The sequence below is a fragment of the Dothidotthia symphoricarpi genome, assembly GCF_010015815.1.
Source record: "Dothidotthia symphoricarpi CBS 119687 unplaced genomic scaffold P153scaffold_2, whole genome shotgun sequence".
In the NCBI taxonomy this organism is placed as follows: Eukaryota; Fungi; Ascomycota; class Dothideomycetes; order Pleosporales; family Dothidotthiaceae; genus Dothidotthia; species Dothidotthia symphoricarpi.
The window spans coordinates 105,449-125,326 of NW_022985009.1; the positions used below are offsets into that span (position 1 = coordinate 105,449).

General features: G+C 51.6%; 6 protein-coding genes across 6 annotated transcripts; 2 read left to right on the forward strand and 4 right to left on the reverse strand.

Moving 5' to 3' along the window:
• Positions 1-84: 84 nt before the first annotated feature.
• P153DRAFT_362785 (uncharacterized protein) lies at positions 85-1,935 on the forward strand. Its single transcript, XM_033667219.1, has 2 exons — positions 85-349; positions 410-1,935. Exons 1-2 carry the CDS (start codon positions 229-231, stop codon positions 1,654-1,656), a joined length of 1,368 nt encoding a protein of 455 aa, XP_033528097.1. The 5' UTR covers positions 85-228; the 3' UTR covers positions 1,657-1,935.
• Positions 1,936-2,025: 90 nt separating this feature from the next.
• Positions 2,026-4,308, reverse strand: P153DRAFT_280184 (glycoside hydrolase family 2 protein; the record flags this gene model as incomplete). Its single annotated transcript, XM_033663059.1, has 6 exons — positions 2,026-2,371; positions 2,421-2,563; positions 2,645-3,420; positions 3,467-3,657; positions 3,712-3,931; positions 3,984-4,308. 6 exons carry the CDS (start codon positions 4,306-4,308, stop codon positions 2,026-2,028), a joined length of 2,001 nt encoding a protein of 666 aa, XP_033528098.1.
• Positions 4,309-5,414: 1,106 nt separating this feature from the next.
• P153DRAFT_330141 (uncharacterized protein) lies at positions 5,415-8,296 on the reverse strand. The gene has a single exon (XM_033665423.1). The coding sequence runs from the start codon at positions 7,910-7,912 to the stop codon at positions 5,831-5,833; it is 2,082 nt and encodes a 693-aa protein (XP_033528099.1). The 5' UTR covers positions 7,913-8,296; the 3' UTR covers positions 5,415-5,830.
• Positions 8,297-10,343: 2,047 nt separating this feature from the next.
• Positions 10,344-12,260, reverse strand: P153DRAFT_362787 (glycoside hydrolase family 72 protein). Its single transcript, XM_033667220.1, has 3 exons — positions 11,845-12,260; positions 11,455-11,781; positions 10,344-11,402 (listed from the first exon to the last, which is right to left on the reverse strand). The coding sequence occupies exons 1-3, from the start codon at positions 11,963-11,965 to the stop codon at positions 10,519-10,521; spliced, it is 1,332 nt and encodes a 443-aa protein (XP_033528100.1). The 5' UTR covers positions 11,966-12,260; the 3' UTR covers positions 10,344-10,518.
• A 1,251-nt stretch (positions 12,261-13,511) lies between these two features.
• P153DRAFT_271934 (uncharacterized protein) lies at positions 13,512-14,645 on the reverse strand (the record flags this gene model as incomplete). The annotated part of the gene is made up of 3 exons (XM_033662909.1): positions 13,512-14,213; positions 14,265-14,514; positions 14,584-14,645. Coding segments are annotated over 3 exons (1,014 nt in total), but the record flags the coding sequence as incomplete, so codon positions are not given.
• Positions 14,646-16,887: 2,242 nt separating this feature from the next.
• P153DRAFT_281050 (uncharacterized protein) lies at positions 16,888-18,266 on the forward strand (the record flags this gene model as incomplete). The annotated part of the gene is made up of 2 exons (XM_033663120.1): positions 16,888-17,440; positions 17,494-18,266. The coding sequence occupies 2 exons, from the start codon at positions 16,888-16,890 to the stop codon at positions 18,264-18,266; spliced, it is 1,326 nt and encodes a 441-aa protein (XP_033528102.1).
• Between the last annotated feature and the right edge of the window lie 1,612 nt (positions 18,267-19,878).

Sequence of the window (19,878 nt, forward strand, 5' to 3'; positions counted from 1 at the left end):
CACTAAAATTAGTACTGGTGGAGTCGAGGGTTGTCCCCTGCATGTGCAGCGGGACCGACCGTCGGAACGAGCAGCAAGACCGACATTCACATCGACACGCTGAGCCTGGACTCCGCATCGACGCAACTCCACACATATTTTGTCCCCTTCTTCGCAGCGTCGCTTTACATAGCCAGTTCTTGCAAGCTTTCGTAATTGCCTGCTCAACCAGGCACCACACTACGCGACATGGCGTCCCCGATGATCGAAGGCCGGGTCGAGCCTCACAAGAAAGCTCACTTCAACCTGCACATTAGCGACCGGATAGCGAAGAACGACATGTCTTCGGAGAGTTATAGTAGCGTGAAATGTAAATTTCTCCATCTTCTTTCCGTCCCGTTGCTGTTCAGACGATTGACATGGCCATCAGACAACCACAAGCCCGCGCAGACGTCCGATACTCGCAGCACCACGCTCACAGCCTCCTCCGCCAACGCGTACAACCTCAAGCTCGAAGATGGCGATAGCGATATGTTCAAATTCACAGGGCAACGAACAACGTCGAAGAAGTCTTACCTGCTGCTCTTCGATCCCGCAACACAAAAGGCAACGCTCGAGCCGCTCACAAACGCGTACACATTCAACCTCGCATCGAGGAACAACAAAGACATATCCTCCCAGCACCCGAAGATATACCCCAAGAAGCTCAAAGACGACGCCCATACCAAGCCAGAAGCCGACGAGGACCTGTTCGGCGATACCGCAAACAACGACGAGAACGACGAGCCGGACGCAGACAACCCCTACGACTTCCGCCACTTCCTGCCCAAGGAACAAGAAAAGCGCGGCGACGAATCAGAATACGGCATGGCGTACTCCCCAGACCCGCGAAGCGTCGTCAACACACCACAGGTCAGCGCTTCAACAACTACAACGACGACGACAACAAAACCCCGCCCAGAGCCCGCGCCCAAGAAGCGCAAAACCGCCCCCGCAGCAAACCCCATGGTCTCCAAACCCCCCCGCAAACCCGCCGCTGCACCCCTCGTCCGCATCGAGCGCCCGGCCCCAGACCGCGCACCCGACGCCGCACCCCCCAAAGCCGCGAAGATAAAATCCACAGAACTAGTCCACTCATCCGACGAGTCCGACGCCGCCTCCCCCGACGACCAGGACGCAGAAGGCGAGTCAGACGACGACGTGGATGCCGATGCCGATGCTGATGCCGACGACGACGAAGACGACGACGACGGCGGTCTACAAATCGAAGTCCCCGACGCCCGGCCCCCGCGCCCACGACAAAACCTCAACACAACCCAACAACAACATCAACATCTGCGCTCCCCGTCAAACGGCCCCATATCCCTCGCTAGCGCGACAAATTCCCCCAATGCACATGCTTTCTCCTCGCGCCGCGCACACGACGAGGAGGAGATTGACTTTGGGGATCTGGGGGGCGAGGATGCGGAAGGTGAGGATGATGATGAGGAGGGGGATGAGGGTGAGGGCGAGGGCGATGGGGATGTGGAGCCTATGGATATTGGTCCGCCTGTGCATCGGCGCAGTACGGGGGGTGTTGTTGTTGAGGAGGAGGGCGATGAGGATGATCCGCTGTATAAGGAGATGATGGAGGGGTTGGCGGGTGGGGATAGCAGTGAGGAGAGTGAGGAGGAGTAAGGGATGTGTTTTGTTTGTGTCGGGTTGGTGTTTGGATGTTGGTGATGTTTATCGGCGTCTGGTTGCCATGATGGTGAAGTTTGCAGGGAATTAGCGATTGTACGCGTCAGGATGTGACTGGAGAGGAGTGGAACATAAAGGTATCTAGTTGTATGTCGGTGCGAGTCTGCGCTTCTCCTAGGTTCTTAAGACTGGTGGGCTGCAGTAGGGTAGTCATAGTTCAGCGTATCCGCCAGCGTTTAATAGAACTCAACCCGCGAATGCGTCCAAGATAAACAAGACGAGATCCCATCCTCTTCCTAAGAGCAACGTAGCTACTAACAACCCATCACAGACAAACCCTCCCCACCCCTCCATCCACCACCACACTCACGGCAACACCCCCTGCCCCCTAACATCCAACCCCACAACCTCCACCCCCGTTGCCACCCCCAGCGTCCCATTCCCCGCCCTCCCCCTCGCCGCATCCCTCAACGCCCCCACCCCCTCCCTCCACAACCCCCTATCCATGCGATTAACCCTCCGATCATACGTCATCAACCCATTAACCTCGCCCTCCACATCCGTCGTCTGCGTCCACACGCCGCCCGAGCACGCGAAAAGCTCGACCTGCTCGCGAAGTTGGCGGAGGAGGTCGATGCATCTGTAATTCCAGATTGCGGTTGTGTTTGTGAGTTCGTAGGCGGATTGCTGGGAGGGGGATTTGAACCATGAGCTGTAGGGGGTTAGTTCGGTGGGGTGGGAAGGGGGGAGGGGGGGCTTACTTGGCGGGCGCGACGTACTGGCCTATGCCGCCGAATTCGCCTTGGAGGCCGATGCGGGAGGGGTCGTAGGCGGAGTCGTAGCCTGAGCCTTGGGTTGACCAGAAGGGGGTTCCGCATTGGGGGGTGGAGTAGTGGTGGTTGTCCTTTGTGGGCGTTAGTCGGTGTGTTGCACTTGTTGTGATGGTTGCTGAAGGCAGATTCAAGGATAGGTAGGGGAGACTTACATCAAAATCCCCTGCGGTGTGGTCTGTCCATCCACTAACAGCATTCACCAGACGCGTCGGGTCCAGCGAGCGGACCATATCCGTTAATCCGAACTCAGGCCATGGCGCAACAGTAGACTGTCCCCATTCTTCGTTGTAGATTGTCCATGCGAAGATACTGGGGTAGTTCTTCAGTTGCTCGACCAACACGCCTAGTTGTCTGTTGAACTCTTTCTGCTCGGCGTCGCCTTCTAGCCGGATGGTTCCGCATCCACTCGTGGCGGGCAGATCGGGGCGTAATGAAGGCATGTCCTGGATGATCAACAGACCCATCTCGTCGCAAGCTCTGTAGTACAGCGCAGGCTCGACCTTGATGTGCTTGCGGACCATGTTGATACCGACTTCCTTCAGCTGCTGCAAATCAAAGACCATGGCCTCCACGCTTGGAGGGGTGTAGATTCCATCCGGCCAGAACCCTTGGTCTAGCGGGCCGAAGGGGAAGACAAACTCTCCGTTCAGCAGCGGTCGTTGCACGCCGTCGATTTCGCCTCTCGAGATGGTTCTGAAGCCGGTGTAGCTCTGGATCTCGTCACTTGCATCACCCCCGAAGCTGATGGAGATGTTGTACAGAGTTGGAGTGTCCGGTGTCCAAAGCTCGGGCGCATCGACCTTGAAGATGAATGGCTTGCCGCTGATTCCCACGGTAGTGAACTTGACTTCGTCTGAATCTGGCTCCAGGAAGGAGATTTGGAATGGAGTATTGGTTGAATTTGTGCTGCTGTGCACTGTCATGTTGACTAGGTAAAATTAGCAAAGAACGCAAGCACATGCAACTACACCTACCAGTCCCATCCATTTCAGCGTTCAGGTCCAGTTTCGAAACGTACTCCGAGGGTGTTGATTCGAGCCAAACGGTCTGCCAAATACCAGTACAGGGCGTATACCAGATTGAGTTGCCGTCCCGTCCCAAAGTTTGCTTCCCGATAGGAATCTGCACTCTGTCCATATCTGTTGGGTCATAAACGTGGACGAGTCTGCGTGTCTCCTGGTTAGCTTGACTCAGAAGGCATAATCTCTTCGAAACTCACAGTTCATTTGTACCGTTGGCCGACAGGTAATTGGTCACATCGAAGCTGAATTCAAAGTATCCGCCTGTATGGGTGCCTGCTTGTTGTCCGTTGACAAAAACACTTGCTTGGTAGTCTACCGCTCCGAAGTTCAGCACAACGCGATTGTCCCGCTGCCAGTCGGATGGTATGTCAAAAGATGTCTGAAACCAACTGTACGTATGTCGTAATTCGGTAATTCCTACACTTAGATAAGCAAACGCAGTCGTACACACAGGCCTAGAAACACTCACCTGAAAGTGCGCTTTCAAGACATGATGGGATAAGAACCGCCCTCTCGAGTGTCTGCCCAAAGGGAGGAGCACTGTCATCGCCCTTGGTGGCATTACGAAACCTCCAGACGCCATTTAGATTTTTCCATAACGCACGTTGCAGGCGGGGTCGTGGATGTTCAGGCCAAGGATTTGTACCGACAGAAGCAGTCCATGGAGTATCGAGAGTGATTTTTCCGAGTTTGTACTCCGTCTCATTACTCTGACGCGGTCTTATTCCATCAATGTTCGTGGCGAAGATAGGACAAACTAGGAACAGCGACAGAAATCCAGACGAGAGTCGCATGTTGATAGCTACTGTCGCTCCGTTTGGTGGAATGCGCGCCAATACTTAAAGTGCCGATGCGACTTGATACGCTAGCAAGATCTCCTCAATAGTATCTGTGGGACCGATGTCTATATAGGCATTTGACATCAGTATGATAGATAGAGCACCTGTAGTGGGTATACCGCAAGTCTCGGCTTGGGATCTCACGACGTCAGGCATCGTGATTAAGTAGAGCAGTTATAACCCTTGTCGCGTACTGCATGATGTATCGTTCAACCACCTTCGGCTCCATGCCATGCACGCTACACATCCATGTCCGGAGTCTAACGACGGAAGGCTGGATAGATCAACACGTCCCTCAAGCATCTCCATAGATCACCTGCTGTGGTCTATCTCCAGTTATTTGGTACCGCCCGACTGACTTGGATGATGACGATAAGTAAAACGTCGAGCGAAGCAAACGCAGAGCCAGAAAGAGTTACGAGATGCATAGAGCCCGGGCATGCTGCCGTACCGTTGCCAGCCAAGGCGCCGATCTTCGCAGTTCGTAGTGATCGTTCTAAAACTAGATCCACGCATCTCACGCCACGCGCCTGATGGCGTACACGGCGTTGCTGTACCAGCCTCCTTCGAACCCGCGTTTTCGTCAGACGTGTGTGCTTCATTCGAGAGGGAGGGTCTGGTACGTCGACTTGCTACATCTATACATGATCGGTGTTAAACTTTGATCTGAAATTCCCAATGTTTTCCCCGCAATGCGTGGTCACATGGATGAAAGACAATACAGCGTCACGTCGTCGATGCATGTCCAACCAAGGCTGTTCGTCAACACCTCGTGAGCTGGGCTGGTACATTGCCAATACATGGCGACAGCGATTGTGGCGGGGATTGCAGCCCTCTCTTTGTCCAGTCTCGCAGATGGGGAAGGGTCATCCAAGCGCAAGCGGGGAAATTGTGGGCGGGATGGCTGGAGGCTTGCAGATGGTGTTGGAGACGACAGAGTGCTGAGTGGTGCGTGCCTGGGCCACTGGAAGGACACTAGCGAACCCCGCATTTCAATGGTAACGATCACGAGTCTCACATATGACAGCCTTGGTTTGAGGCACCTTCTTGAAGAGGAGGTTGACAGGCTTTGTGCATATTACAACACCCTCTCGCCAGTATCGATCGTCATTACATATATTCCATTCTCGCCGAGCCTTCAGTGTCGTACAAACAAACGCATCTTCGCTGGGGTATAACAACTCAACAACACGACTCGTACGCTGTGGTGCAGAGCACCGTTCTGCTGTCCACATCTCAACTCTGTAATCTTCCGTCTTGCCTAGACCATCATTCGCATGTCCACGTGTCCAACGCTACCAGTCTATCTCTCCTCTCGAGGTGACACCAAAACTACAACTCTGCGCAACGCCAACCGCATGTCGCGAGGACATCGGGCTATCTAAAACACTCATGATCGCGCCTAGAAGCGGGTGGGTACATGTCACGACATGCTTGCTCTAAATTCTCAACAGCTAATCCAGGCTTGACACCCGTCTCAAGGCATCGTAAAGAAGGATTTGCTTTTCCAGGTTTTCAGTTTGGCGGAGTTCGACCGCAATCTCGAAGGGCTAGGGGGTTGTTCCGCCGATGTGGGAAATGTGGGAGATCGCGTTGTCGGAGAAATAGGAGAGATCGGAGTGGGAGGAGCCCTCCTCGGCTGCTCGTATGAGTTGTTCACGTCCGACGGTATGGACCAATCCACCGTGCACACCGAAGCACCATCATCCTCCGAAATGCCAGACAAGGTCAGGCGGTCTGTGTGAGGGTTGAAAACGGAGCCTATACGGGTATTGTACGAGGTGGACAGTCGAATCGTGTCAGTATCGGAGTTCGAGCTCATCGTCGACATGGTTCGGAGAGAGGCTATACTCGATGCTCTGTCAGATCCCGAGTTTGACGAATTCGTTGCGCCATCGTGCTTGTGCGCGCCACAGTGAATATCCTCTCTCGATGTGTGGTCGCGAAGGATATCAAACAGCTTGTCGCGCACATTTTGTGCTGAAGGCCGAACATCAGGTGCTCTGCTGAGCATGATTCGAATCAGACTTAGAATATAAGGCACCGCGCGAAAGGCCTCATCGTCGTGTTCACACGAAGCCTTTTCCAAGACGTCTATCCATGTGGATATCTTATCGAGGTTTGCATGATACGATGAATCTGATCGGAAGTTCTTGCCGCCAGTGTTGACTTTCTGTTTCGATGATCGGTATTTGACAAAGTCATTCGGCTTCTTCTTCAGCATGAAGGTAAGGATCTCAAGAAAGACACAACCCAGGGAGAAAACGTCTGCCTTTTCCGTCTCGTGTATGCGCGAACGCGGTTTCGGTGTTGGCTTAGTCCTCTTGAAACCGAAGTTGAACCCTGACAAATCGCTTGTAGGGGATTTTGTCAGCTTTTGACGGTACGAGCCACTGCTATTGGAATTCGAAGAGCCAGATGAGCTTTTGCTTATGATTGAGACGTGTCGAGTGCTTGGGATTGTGGGTGCGGGGCAAGCCGAACTAAGGTCCAAAGCCCCTTGAACGACGTTGGCTTCGGGTGCGCTGTAAACGTAAACGTCCATGGGATCCGGTCTCTTGTCCCTCTGGAACGTTTCCAAGCTGCCGATATCGCTGAACGCGATCTCATTACGCTCATCGATGAGTATGTTGGATGGCCGTATCGCAGAATGACAAAACCCGTTCTGGTGCAGGGTTGTGATTGCGTCAGCTAGACAGTGAAGCCAATTCAGAACCAGCCATCTTCTGTCAGGTTTGGACAGCTTCTGATACTGGGTGGGATTTCGATGATCGATGAAGGTTCGGAGGGTGTGTTGTCCAACAAAGTTGGTCACAACATAGCCAGCACCTTTCGCAGTGTACGAGGCCCAAATACGGGCAAAATGTTCATGCTCAACCGTCTTTGCACTCTCTATGTCCATCATGAATTCCGGCTCGAGAGCGTCTGGCGATTCAGCATCTCCTAATGCGAATTTCCTCCGTACATATGTTTCTTTTGGTTTCTTGGGTAGATGGACACGGGACCAATTCTGGAGGCTGACCGCAGGGGGAAGACCCATAACAAACTCCAGCGGTACTTCTTCATTTGGTGCGTAGTCTATGTGTACGCCGTCTTGGAGCTCGCGAAGTAGAAAGGAAAATTGCGTATGATAGAAACGGGTGTTTGCGTAGTTGTCGCGTCTGTTTGAAAGCGAGAGTTGCTCGATATCCTCCATCTGGAGCGGAAGGTCATCATCATCCCACGAACGATCGACAACCGCAAAGACCCTGTCTGCCTCGCCAATCTCAGCGAGCACCAGAAACAATCTCCTTGCCTTCTCCAGTATCCATTCGATGTATGTGTCGTCGCTAAGATCGCCAAAGCCCACGGATTGTGTAAGGCGCTCTCTTTCCTGGGGTTGCAGCCGCGAGGTGACGAAGTCTTGTGTGACTTTCTCATTGATCCTTTCATCAGTCCACCATATTTGTTGTAAGGCAGCATGAGGGGTAACCAATGAGTGTCCCGCATATCCATATATCATAGCATTTAGGGCAACCGTTTGGTCGTTCACAACGTTTGTCAACGTTCTTGCACTCATGGTGTTTGCGGGGGGTGGATCCGATGTTCGGACCTCGGTGTCGCAACGCTGGCAGTACTGCTAGGGAATCTTGTTCGCAAGAGTGGCGAGGACTGGGTTGCGGTGCTGGTCATAACGAAAGATGGAAATAATAAAGGGAATCAGACAGTAGAATATGACAGAGTGCAGCTGCGGCGTGTAAGACAAGTTAGTGGGGCCAGAGGCATCTACCTCCAATTGTGCTACCAATGTCCATCCGCCCCTCGGACAGCTTCTCGTTGTGGCAAGCGGCATAGCAGCGAGTACATGGCTTCGGTCGAACCGGCTAGAGACCAATCACTTGACGTGAGGGTGATGGGACGCGCAAACAGGACTATATTGGGGCGGCGAGAATAAGGCCTTTAGCCTCGAAGTCGCTCAGCGGCCCCTAGGAGTGGCCAGCCATGTGGCATTGACCAGGGCGTTCCAGGTCGAGGGGATCACGATAAGACGGCGCATGTGCGCTCGTACAGAAAGCGAACAGTAGAGGATGCAGGGAATGCGGGTGCTAAAATGACACGCCAATAAACGTTCGGATAGCGGTTCATCTGCGGGATGCCAAAGAGAAGCTACAGTCGGCAGCTGGCGGACGTTGCCTCCGTTCCGAACACAAACATCTCGAAACCATCTGTCGAGTTGTGATTGTCATCCTCCCTCCAGATTTTCTTACAGGTGTGATCACAGAAACTCACGCTGGTGATACCACATCCAGGCATCCAACGTGCCGTGTGGTTGCGGCTGTTGCTACCATCCGCCATCGCTGCTAGCCGGCCCTTCATGCGTGCCCGCACGGTCACACCCATACGGAAGGCTGACGTGTGAGAGACGGCCAGGATTGCTTCATATGGCGTTCTCCTCCACTTGTGTCTGCTAGGCTATCGTGAAAGCACACCGAGTAAAATGCGACGTGCATCTTGACGGCAGCGCTTATCGATGCATCTGGTTACTCGAGATAGGATGTTACCGGCGTCTACGGACTCACACTTCAAACGGCAACAGAACGCGGCATAGAGCATGTGAAGGCTCATGCCGGGCATCAACTTCTGGAATACAGCGCCAGTTGAGCCGTCTGACTATCCAAAAGCGCTTTGATAGACGCGCTGGCCCAGCACGTCACAGACCGAGGTCAATAGTGCGACGGCATGGAGCTGCGCGCAAGAGGCGCAGCCTCAGACTGATAGATGCCTACGCCACTGGTGCCGTCTTTGCGTCCCGTCACTTGCATACGCGGTTTTCAATATCTTGCATGAGGCAAAGACAAGAAAATTTGAGCAGAGATTTACGACAATGTAGTGAGTGAGGTTGGGTCGCAATTGCCGCAAAACTTGTCGATCGTGCACGGCCCGTTTTCGTCTCATCCTTGCATCCCACCGACCATTCACCACCACACCATCTGGACCGATACACCGGGCCTTCTGGACGCCTGCTCCATTGGGCCAATTGCGTTGCATATAAGCACATCAGCTTACGAAAGCATGTAGATAACAGCAATTTGTGAGTAAATATCAATTGTCCTCGTGTCTTACTCGTCCATTGTTGAATTATTGAACTATCACCAAGCTACTCACCAAGCTACTGCATCGAATTGACGGTAGAACTAGGCGGGCTGAGCAACGTCCCTGGAACTGCAGATGCGAAGGCGTCGACAGCCTTCTAGGTAGCACCTTTTGCTTTTTCTCTACCGATCAGTGTCATTCCTTTCTATTCACTCGCTACCCCCTACATTAGTCCCATCTCCTCTCTTTTCTAGTCCACACCGTCTCCACGTTTCTTATCTCCAAGACTCGACCACCACCACCAAAGTCATGCTTCGCTATTGCATCATGGTTACAAGCTCCAAGCCATTTCGCGCCAAAATTCGCGAATGAGACTTGGTCGCAAAACCCGACTATCAAAACCTCATCCCCATCCTACGGTATTGGCTCATCGCACTCGACGCGTGTAACAGCCCGATCTTAGCTCGCTCGCCCTATGGCATGCATATGTCTATCTTGACCACGTGGTTCAACGCGAACTATTGCCAGATGCCCCTGGACTAAGCATTGCGTTAAGCTTTCTGGTTGCGAACCATAATCTCCTCATCGACTATCGACCCCAAGCTTCTGGAACGACCTAGGATAGATCGCCGCGAGACTACTGCTATGACTGGGATATCCAATGCACGTGGCGTTCTCCCCTTTGACGCATTCGCTCCGATACCGCGACTACTACACGACTGTATAACGAAGCACTAGGAATGGGCGGGTTCGCGTTTCCACCATGTCGACTAGCAACCTATATCAACCTGATCATGTCCTCTGCGATGATGGATGGATCGTACACCATGCATAGGCGTATGTATAGCAGAGCAACCAGATCATGTTGTTCGTCAATATCATCTAAACCCTGAGGCACAAACTTCTAAAGAAGTAGACAGTGTATTCGGTATCAGAATCTAATCCATCCATTTCATTTAGAAAAAAAGGTATATGTACTTCTGAGTCTTAGCTCGTGTCGTATCCTATCTACATATTCATCGATCATTACTCTTTCATCCACGCATAGCTCGTTCTCGAAACACTACGAATTTAATCCACACCCCGCTTCCCTCACAACCAGGCGAAGAAGGCCATGACACCAGCAAGAGCGGCGCCCACACCCTTCAGTTCTCGGCTCAAGCTTCCAGGAGCAGCACCCTGTGTCGCTGTCGCCGATGCTGCTGTCTGCGAACCGGTACTCGTTGCTGTCGACGATGCGCTACCACTACCCGATGCACTTCCACTCCTCGAAGCAGTGCTCGAAGCACTGGCCCGCGAAGACACTGGGCCAACCTGGCCCATAGTTGGCAGTGCAGCAGAGGCATCAACCTCCCAGGCAACGCTCGTGAAATCTGGGCACTTTGGCGCAGTCGCTGTAGGATTGTACGCGTTCTTCTTAACACCGGTAGGGTTGAGAGTCTTCCAGACGTTGCTCAGGTTGGCAAAATCAGGCACGATTGGTGTCGGTGTACCAGAGCGGACAAAGCCGTCGGCCGGTGCACTGGGCGAAGCTGGATCGATCTTCCCACCATACGAGATCAGACCATAATTGTTTTCCTCCTCAATCCATTCATAAATGATAGATCCAGACCACGTATCCGCCATATCACCAAACAGGGCGTTTTGATCGGCGAAGTCTCGCGGACGCACCGCGTTGCATCCTGTTTCCGACATGAAAATGGGAACTTGCAGTTCCGTCGAGTTCGCCTCGAGCATGCTGTAGCCAGACTGCTCATACGAGCTCTGACCACACCACGAGTAAGCGTTCAAAGAGAAAAACTCAAGGGCATCCGCATCATCGCCGCAAACGAAATAATCCTGTAGCATAGGACGCAACGAGGCAATGTCAGCGGCAGAGTAGCCAATGGGGATGCTTCGGTAGTTCTTCGAGTTGCGGTAGGCCTTCATGTCGCGGACAGCAGCCTTGACGTAGGGTGCTGCTTTGGAACCAGCGGCTAATATTATCAGTTTACTTGCACATCACCTGGCTAGTAGAAAAATACATACGAGTGTTGATGACCTCATTGCCGATGAAGAAGCCAGCAGTGTTGTCAAACTGCTGAAACTCGTCAAGCACCTCAGCAAAGGCGTCGAACTGAGTCGACGTCCATTTCGGCTCGTCTTGCCAGATTGTGGTGTTGAACGTATCAAGGTCCACCCAGATGTAGATTCCAGCATCCGCAAAGGCGCTCATGCAGCCTGTGTGGTCCGCATTAGGGTTGACGTGGTAGACGCGGATCGAGTTTGTGCCGATGGTCTTCATGAGCGAAGCGTCGAGTGTGCATTGTGTAGTATCGACGAGCGGGTCATCGGGGAGAAGCTGATAAGCAATTCCTTTTGGAGAGTCAGAAACGAATGCTCAAGGCAGTATACAACTTCCGCAAAGCAGACACTTACCCTTGACGTAAAACTGGTCGCCCTCGCTGGTGAAGAACTTGGGACCTTTGGCCGAGATGGTAGCGATCGCATTCACAGCGGTCAGGCCCGCGAGCGTGCACACCAATGCAGAGCGCAACATGATTAACAATTGCAGTACTGACAAGTTCAGAAAAAAGAAACGCAATTGATTAGACAGGACAGCTGGAACGAGCGACTGTACAGTGGACAAATGTGCAGGAACAACAGCAGCAGAAAAGCAAGAAGAACAACACGCGCGTGGGCACGAGAGACGCGGGCAGCGCTACGACTAAGCAGGGTAGAGGGAAAGTGTTATCACGGCTTAGTTACCTTCACTCGGCCTGGCAGCGGCAGCCGCGACCAGTCAACCTGTAAACGCAGCATCATGAAGTGCGCGAGCCGGCGATCAGGAAGGGCGCGACGAACTAGATTGACGGACACTAGTAATCTCCAAAGCTTGCCATAGGATCAAGCCCGACTAGCGCATTGCTTAGCCTTGAAAAGCAAGGTTGTTGACGCTTGAAACAAGGCATCGTTCCATCGTCCCGTCAACAATTTGCGCCGCTCAGTGGAGCTATCTGGCTTGGCTGTGTTGTCAATAGGTATATGTCGGATCTCCCATGCCGGAATGGCCTTGTTTGTACGGATAGAGCTCGTGTCTTTTGCGGACAAAGCGCTCGACCCAGTTCTACTCCACCTAGAGAAGCAGCGTCACAGCATGACTGAATCAACAAAAAACAGTTATGGGTTTGCCAGTACGAAGTTTTTCCGTAGTGGAGGAAGGTGCATAGAGAAACAAGAGTGGCAACCGGTGAAGCAGATTGCGAATTTCGATAAAACAACCAGGAATCACAGACGAGACCATCTTTCCATGTTGTCATGAAACGGCGGTAAGCCAGTGAAGCGTATCAGTTTGAGAGCCATGTCGCATTTCTAACGCACCAAGGCGCGAGTAGATGACTTGCTGGTCCCGTACCTAAAGCTATATTTCCATGTCCGTGTCGCATTTTCATTACTCCTCATCCCGATCCCGACACAGACTCGGCGTGGCCGCCGTTCGTCTTGCGGTTCGGACCTCCCAGCTCTTCAAGTTCAGTCCAAAAGGCGGTCAAGACTCGACCTTCACTTGCTCGATCTCCATTTCTTGTTCGCGGGATGGACGAATAATGAACAATACGGAATGCAGTTTGTAATTAGCAGTATAGCCTCTAGCCTTCGGTACAGAACACCTCCGGAAGAACCTCACACGTGGTCGGCGGCCTCATACCCATAAACAACAAACGTCAAAAGTACGTATTCGATGGTTTGTCGATCGATGCATGAAGAGGTTATGTAGGTGGGCTCTAAGCCTTTCGCCTGACACAGTTGTATGCTCTCGAGGTTTTCCTTACAGTTTTCTTTGCGAACTGGGAGCGATGGCCATCGATGTAAACTACCAAGGAAGAAAACGTAATTGACGAAATTGGGAAAGCAAGCACAAAGAAGGCATTTGATAGTTGTCTAGGGAGCGCTTGGAACTATGATCCTTGCAAAGGCATTTTGATGGGTAAAGATGGGGAGTAGGTAAGGCGAGAAACAAAGTGGCGAACTGACGCGATATGTATGATGCCTTCAGACGTACCCGTCGAGAGTGTCGATTCGAGCTCTCGATAATGGAACGGTCAGGTCTTGTCCTTCTCATCCAACACAACCCTCTCACACCAGGAGCACCAGCTTCTCAGCTGCCCACTGACCTCACGCTTAAGGTACTGTATTGACTTTTCCTTCTCATCCTCATACAGCTTCACGCACTGACCAACGCGAACCTGTTTCTTATGCTTGACTTTGAGCACACCGCCAATGCCCTCAATCTCCTGGGCGAGATAGCTCGAGCCCCTCCAACGCTCTGGTGACTCCGGTTTAATGTCTATTGCATCTAGTATATCTTGCTCGCACGTCTCGTGCTCGACGATGCGCGCGCCGAGACAGGCATTTCCTCGCCCGCACTCTACACCCTCGTTCCCTTCGCCAACCCCTGTGCCCACGCCACCATGGCAGTGACGGTAGATTGTGCGCCAGCTCCAACCGCGGACGTACATGGTGTCAGCGTTTCGCAGGTCTTTACCGCATGGAGCGCAGAGCCAGACAACGCTGTCGCAGTTGCACGGTGTCCGTTCAAAGGCGGGGGTAGTGAAAGCTCGGGATTTATCTGAATTGAAATAACTCAGGCGCGAATTTGGGGACGACGATAGCGAAGGCGAACTAGAGGATGACGAACGCGGTTTCGGACAGGCCATGATGAGAGAGAGGGGTGCTTTGTTGCACGTTTGACACAGTCGTCGGTGGCGGGCGCGCAGAGCAGGAGTCGGTGGCGGCTTCATGGTGCAGTTCTGCACAAGTCAGTCCTCTTCAGCATCGCGACCTCGCTACTGGTATCATACCCGACATACAACACTCGCACAACGCGAGCATTCTCCAACCATGTCTCTTGCGCACAGACCCACCTTACCGCTGGTCAATCGACGCGACTCTCCGGACGCGCTCCCATAGCCATCCTCATTGCAGCAGTGCAGCGTGCGTCTGACGAGTTGTTGGCGATAGTCGAGTAAATTCACGCGGAACTGTCTGCATGCGCGACTCAGACTGTGTAGCGTATTGAGGTCGAGGTGGCTGGCAAGCTGCGTAACTATACTGCATTGTCATCGTGATTAGCATGCATTAGGGCGCGGAACCAAGTCCATGCTTAAGGTTCAAGCTCACGGATAACAGCTTAAAGCAGCTGAAAATCCATTGATGTTGGGATTCGGCCGCGAGCTGTCCTCTGCTACTGTTGCCGTTGGGAGGGCGAGCGAGTGATGTATTGGCTTCACTTGGAGCACGTCTGGGGCGTGGGAAGCGAGCGGATTGGGCGCGTCGTCAAGGTCAAGGTCAAATATGACCGCCATCTTGGGGAACTGCAATACCAAGAAACAGCATCGAAGCCAGTTCAGGCGTGCTGAAGAGCTTTGTTGTAGCGTTGTGAGCGATGACGAGCAGATGCTGTCCATCGTGGTGGGGCTCTTGGCATTTCAATGCTCCACCACGCGCCGCGTCGCCTCTCTGATACATACCTGACAGTTTCCTCCTGTAGTTTTCTGTTCGAACAATTCTACAGACTACAAAACTGCGGTTGGATGGTGTTGTTTGGTGGAAGATGCAAGAGTATTAAGTAAGATTGTCTGCACCCAATCACACGGTGAAATGACCCACCAGAAGAATATTGGACTATCAAAATGACTGCTCACAGAGCTCTTTTGTGACCTTTCGTTGACATTACAGTGCACAGTACCAGACACCGTTCTGATGCGCAGCCTTGCCTCGAGACCGAATCGCCAGACGTATGAGTGTGCAAAACGTACACGCCAAAGAGGAAAAGAAGGAGAGATGGGAAATCAAACCCGCTGGGATTCGATCGAAAACCTTAACGAGTGCTTACTTCCCCTCCATCACCCCTTTGCTCACCCCACATCACTTCGCCGAGTTCGCACGGTTGCCCGGACTGTGATATGCCCATGAGCTTCAGCCAAGATGGCGACACGGACTCAAAATCACGAACTCAACGACCTCTGGGCGTTCGGATGTACGCCTCAGTAACAACTCCATCACGCGTCGCCTCACTGGCCAACGTCATTGTTGCTCCGTTCAAAATCGCCGACGTATCGCATAACGGAGATACCTCAAGTTATCTAGAGCTACTTAGGTTTAGATATGAACAAATTGTAATATCCGAAATTGCGGGATGACGTCTCGTTGACCAATTTAGGCTGCCAACCTTTCCATATCCTCCCAAAGCTTTCTTGAAGTATCCGAAGCAGAGGCTTAGCGCAAGGCTTATGGAAGCTAGGGTTCTGCACTATCAGCTTTAGCTTGTGCTGATCGTAATCCAAGCAACGCCTCCGAAGATCGATAATTCCATATCCATTCCCATCTCCCGGGCAATTGTCCACTTCTGGCGCCAAGGCTTATACTCGATCCGCTTGAGCGACTGTTCAACCAACGAGATGAGGAACATTACCACCATCCAGGATGTCGGGTTGCGAACAACTAGGGATCGGCCACATCACAAATACAAATGGCATGTTGTTGATTCAATAACGACGTATGTATCATAAGTTCAAAGTTTATCTTTCTGCACGATCCAGCCGGCCAGATGACGTCTGGCCTTGGGCGATGCGGAGCCGCAGAAATGAAGCAAAAACTTCAGGTGAAGCAGTAGACACGCCTGTGTGGCTTGATGGTTTACTCTGGTGTCCCCCGTATGCTTTTTCGAATCAGCAACCTATATGGAACAATCTCAGCGAGTCAGAAGGTCTGCTATGTCTTTGAAACCAATCGTACTTGCTTTTTACCCCTGATACCTACGGAAGAACTTCTGACATTACCACAGCACGGGAACACCATTTGCAGATCTCGATTAAAGTCCGATTGTTGTAGCGGGAGATCAACCTCTCAACCGATCCAACAGGAACTTTTATCTGGCACGTGTGATCCATGTCACTGCAAGTCTCCAACAATCTTAGGGTACTAGCTTCCAATCAGAACGCCTCTTGTGTCATGGTGCCTGGTTGTTCTGACTACCGCGATTACTTACTTTTGATATTTTCCTGTGGGGAGGAGGCAAATACCAAAGTCTTATGGTACACAGGCTACGTGGGCTGCCCGCATTGGTGTTGAGGACCAATGCTAGCATGTTGAGTAATGCAAAGCTCACGCCTCGCTCGTTACGATACTCATTAAGACAATAGACCGCGCCATCCTTGTGTAAGTTCCTCGTTAGCTACTCGGCCAACACTAGACCGCCAATTCTCTAATGCACGCCTCAAACTAACCCCAGATTCAGTCTGCACGTCCCCCATTGATCACCGGGAGCGTGCTACTCCGAACTGCAGCTAAGATACCCAACGACGTAATTCAGCGTGATTTCTGAGTAGAGGACGTGTATAAATCTCCCCTCAACTCAATCCTACTCATCATCCACTCTCAACTTCCTTTCCTCTAACGACTACTCACTCCAGAGCCGTCACCATGAAGGTCACATCAGCAGTGCTTCTGGGTCTCCCAGCGCTCTCCGTCGCCTATCCAGGCATGATGGGTGCTTCGTCAAGATCTGAGCTTGAATCCCAGCTGAAGGCTGAATACGAACGCGCAGCCAGCGAGAAACGCGAAGCCGAACCTCAAGTTACCAGCCTCCTGAGTGGTCTGACTGGTGTCGTCAACGGACTTCTAACCTCCGTCACTCAGGCTGTTGTCGTTTCCAGCAACAAACGCCCTGAGACAGGATATTCGTTTCAAGCTCCTGGGCCTGGTGACTCCCGCGGCCCTTGCCCGGGTCTCAATCTTCTTGCCAATCACGGCTATCTCCCTCGCGATGGTCATGTTACCTTTGGTCAGATTGTAGCAGCTACCGCCCGTGGTTTCAACATGGGGGCGGACCTTGCTACGGTCTTGGCTACCTTTGCCGTACTGACAGATGGAGACATCGACACTTTATCATTCTATCTCGGTGCTGGGAAGGGCGGTATCGGCGGCCTGAACCGTCACTCTACCGTCGAGGCTGACATATCGCCAACTCGTGAAGGTATGTTGCTGATGAAGGGACATTTGTGATAGGGAATATCTAACCAACTGCAGATTACTACAACGGCTGCGGAGACAACCACCACCTGTCCTCACGTATCGTGAAGCAACTGGTCGGTTACGTTAATGCTGAATCCAGCAAGCAGTTTACAATTAACGCCATGGCCAACCAATATGCCCAGCTTGCGCAATTCTCCAAGACAAACAACCCTTACCTCTACTACTTCCCATTCCCTCAAATCGTCAGTGTCGTGGCGTTCAACTTCTACCCCCAGTTCTTCTCCAACGGCACGTACGGTGCCGGTGGTGTCGCAAATTACAAGAGCATTTCCAGCATTATTGGCGCAGAATACGACTCTAAGTCGGGCGAATTCAAATACGTTCCGGAGAGATGGCCAGAGAACTGGTACCGCCGCGCCACCCCCTACGGCGCCGTCCAGGCACTCACAGAAGGCTTCACACTCGTCTACCCACGCAACATCGTTACCCCTGGCGTGGCTCAACTCGGCACTGGAAATTTCAACCTCCAGACTGTCCTTTGCGATGTCTACCAGGGGATCAACTCCATTACACCTCTTCAATTCGGCGGCTCGCTGGAGAAGAGTGCCAGGGCGGCTTCATGGGCCATTTCGGTTCTGGACCCATACTTCAAGTTCACTGCTCTGGGATGTCCCACCGCTGTTCTTTCGCCCAACACCGACAGCTTCTTGTACCCCAATGCAAACAAGCAAGGTGGTCCTAAAAACGCACCCCCGGGTAGCAAGACGGGAGATAATGTGTATAACAAGATCTATTTCACATCAGCACCTGTGAAGCCTGCTTGTTAGAAGAGTTTGGCCAGGATAGTCTGGCAGATAAAATCAATGACCTTATGTTACTCTAATTCAGATGAATAAAATATTACACTTTATTTTGGTCTTTGATTATGTAATTGAATCAATTGTCAATCGCTTGGAGTTTTTGCTATTATACTTGTTTGTTTGATCCAGACAAGGTGGTCAAGCACAAGAACGGTCTTGAAAAACTGAGACGTGCATCGTCAATCCACCAGCGCGGAAGAATTGTGATTATCTCCTTCAAGGGTTGGCCAATCCAGACGCAACGTTTACGTACGCATAGAAAGAAACTACTTGTTCAGACCAACCTTCATGGGTAAGGTGTTGATTGTGGAAGCAAATAGTCGCAACGAAAAGGAAAAGATCACAAAGTTAATCAGTGTGGACAGCGTTACTTCGTTTTCTGATCGAGGGGAAAATAAGGCTTGGAACTTCAGAAATCAACCACCATCTTTTCCATGTGAATTGAAACCAATTAGACGACCTAGTTGATCTATGTATCAAAAATGCTCGCCAAATGCCTAGAAATGAGTAGCGGCTTAAACGACGTTGCCAAGCGGCAACATGTTGAATATACGTATACAAGAATTCTCGAACCAATATCTGATGGTGTCGAGGGATACCATCAAGCTACGGAAGATCGTGGCGTAATATCATGAACTTAAATGGGTTACGTCTCGTCAGATCTGGGTCCTTAACGCATGTGTTATTCTCACTGTTGTTCCAGGTTGGTTATGCTTGATGTTAGTGATAGACACAACCAAGTAGCAAGGTAATTCTCCAGCAGAGAGCGCATGCTACGACCTGAACACCGTTACACGCATTGGGAATTGTTGGGATTGCGAAGTGATTGTAACAGCGAAGTAGAACTGATCAGTCATCTTCACGACTAGTTACTCAATACACCAACGCGAGCACATATGTTCCAAGGCCCAGGCGGTAGCGGTGATCGAAGTCTGATACTCAACTTTCGACTACGTAAAATAGGACACTCGTAGAACATTATGAAAATGCAATGTTGAAGCTGGAACCGCCACTTGACTAAGGTATATCTTTATAAATGTTGCTCCAAGCAATACAGGCACCTGTATTACTTCTCAACCTCAGAAACGCATCAGGCACGAGCAATTCCTATGGCCTCAATCATATCAACATTCTGCTGCGAACTCACCCTCCTCAAAGTTTGATATGTAAGCACGACATTCAAGCGGATGCAAGACTTCAGAGAGCAGCAGCAGAACTATGCTCATGAGTAGAGCACATATTTAATATACTATATGGAATCTCAGCTGTAGTAGGCGGACATTTTAACGGTTTGATCGTATGCGGCGTCGTATATGACTTACAATGGTTACAAATGGATCGACGGGCCTTACTCTAGACGCGGCGCGGCCCGGATACGAATATCATACAAGCCAGACTCACAATTAAGCGCTCGTATCTTCGCGGCACAGTGCGACGAATTGGGAACACTATGATGTCGAAACTGTAGAGGTGTGCTTCTGGTGTGCTTCGAAGAAAGAACCGAGTTCGAAAGAATGAGAAGGTGTTGAGATACATCATATATGACTTTCGTTGACGAGAAATCACGAAAGCCAAATCT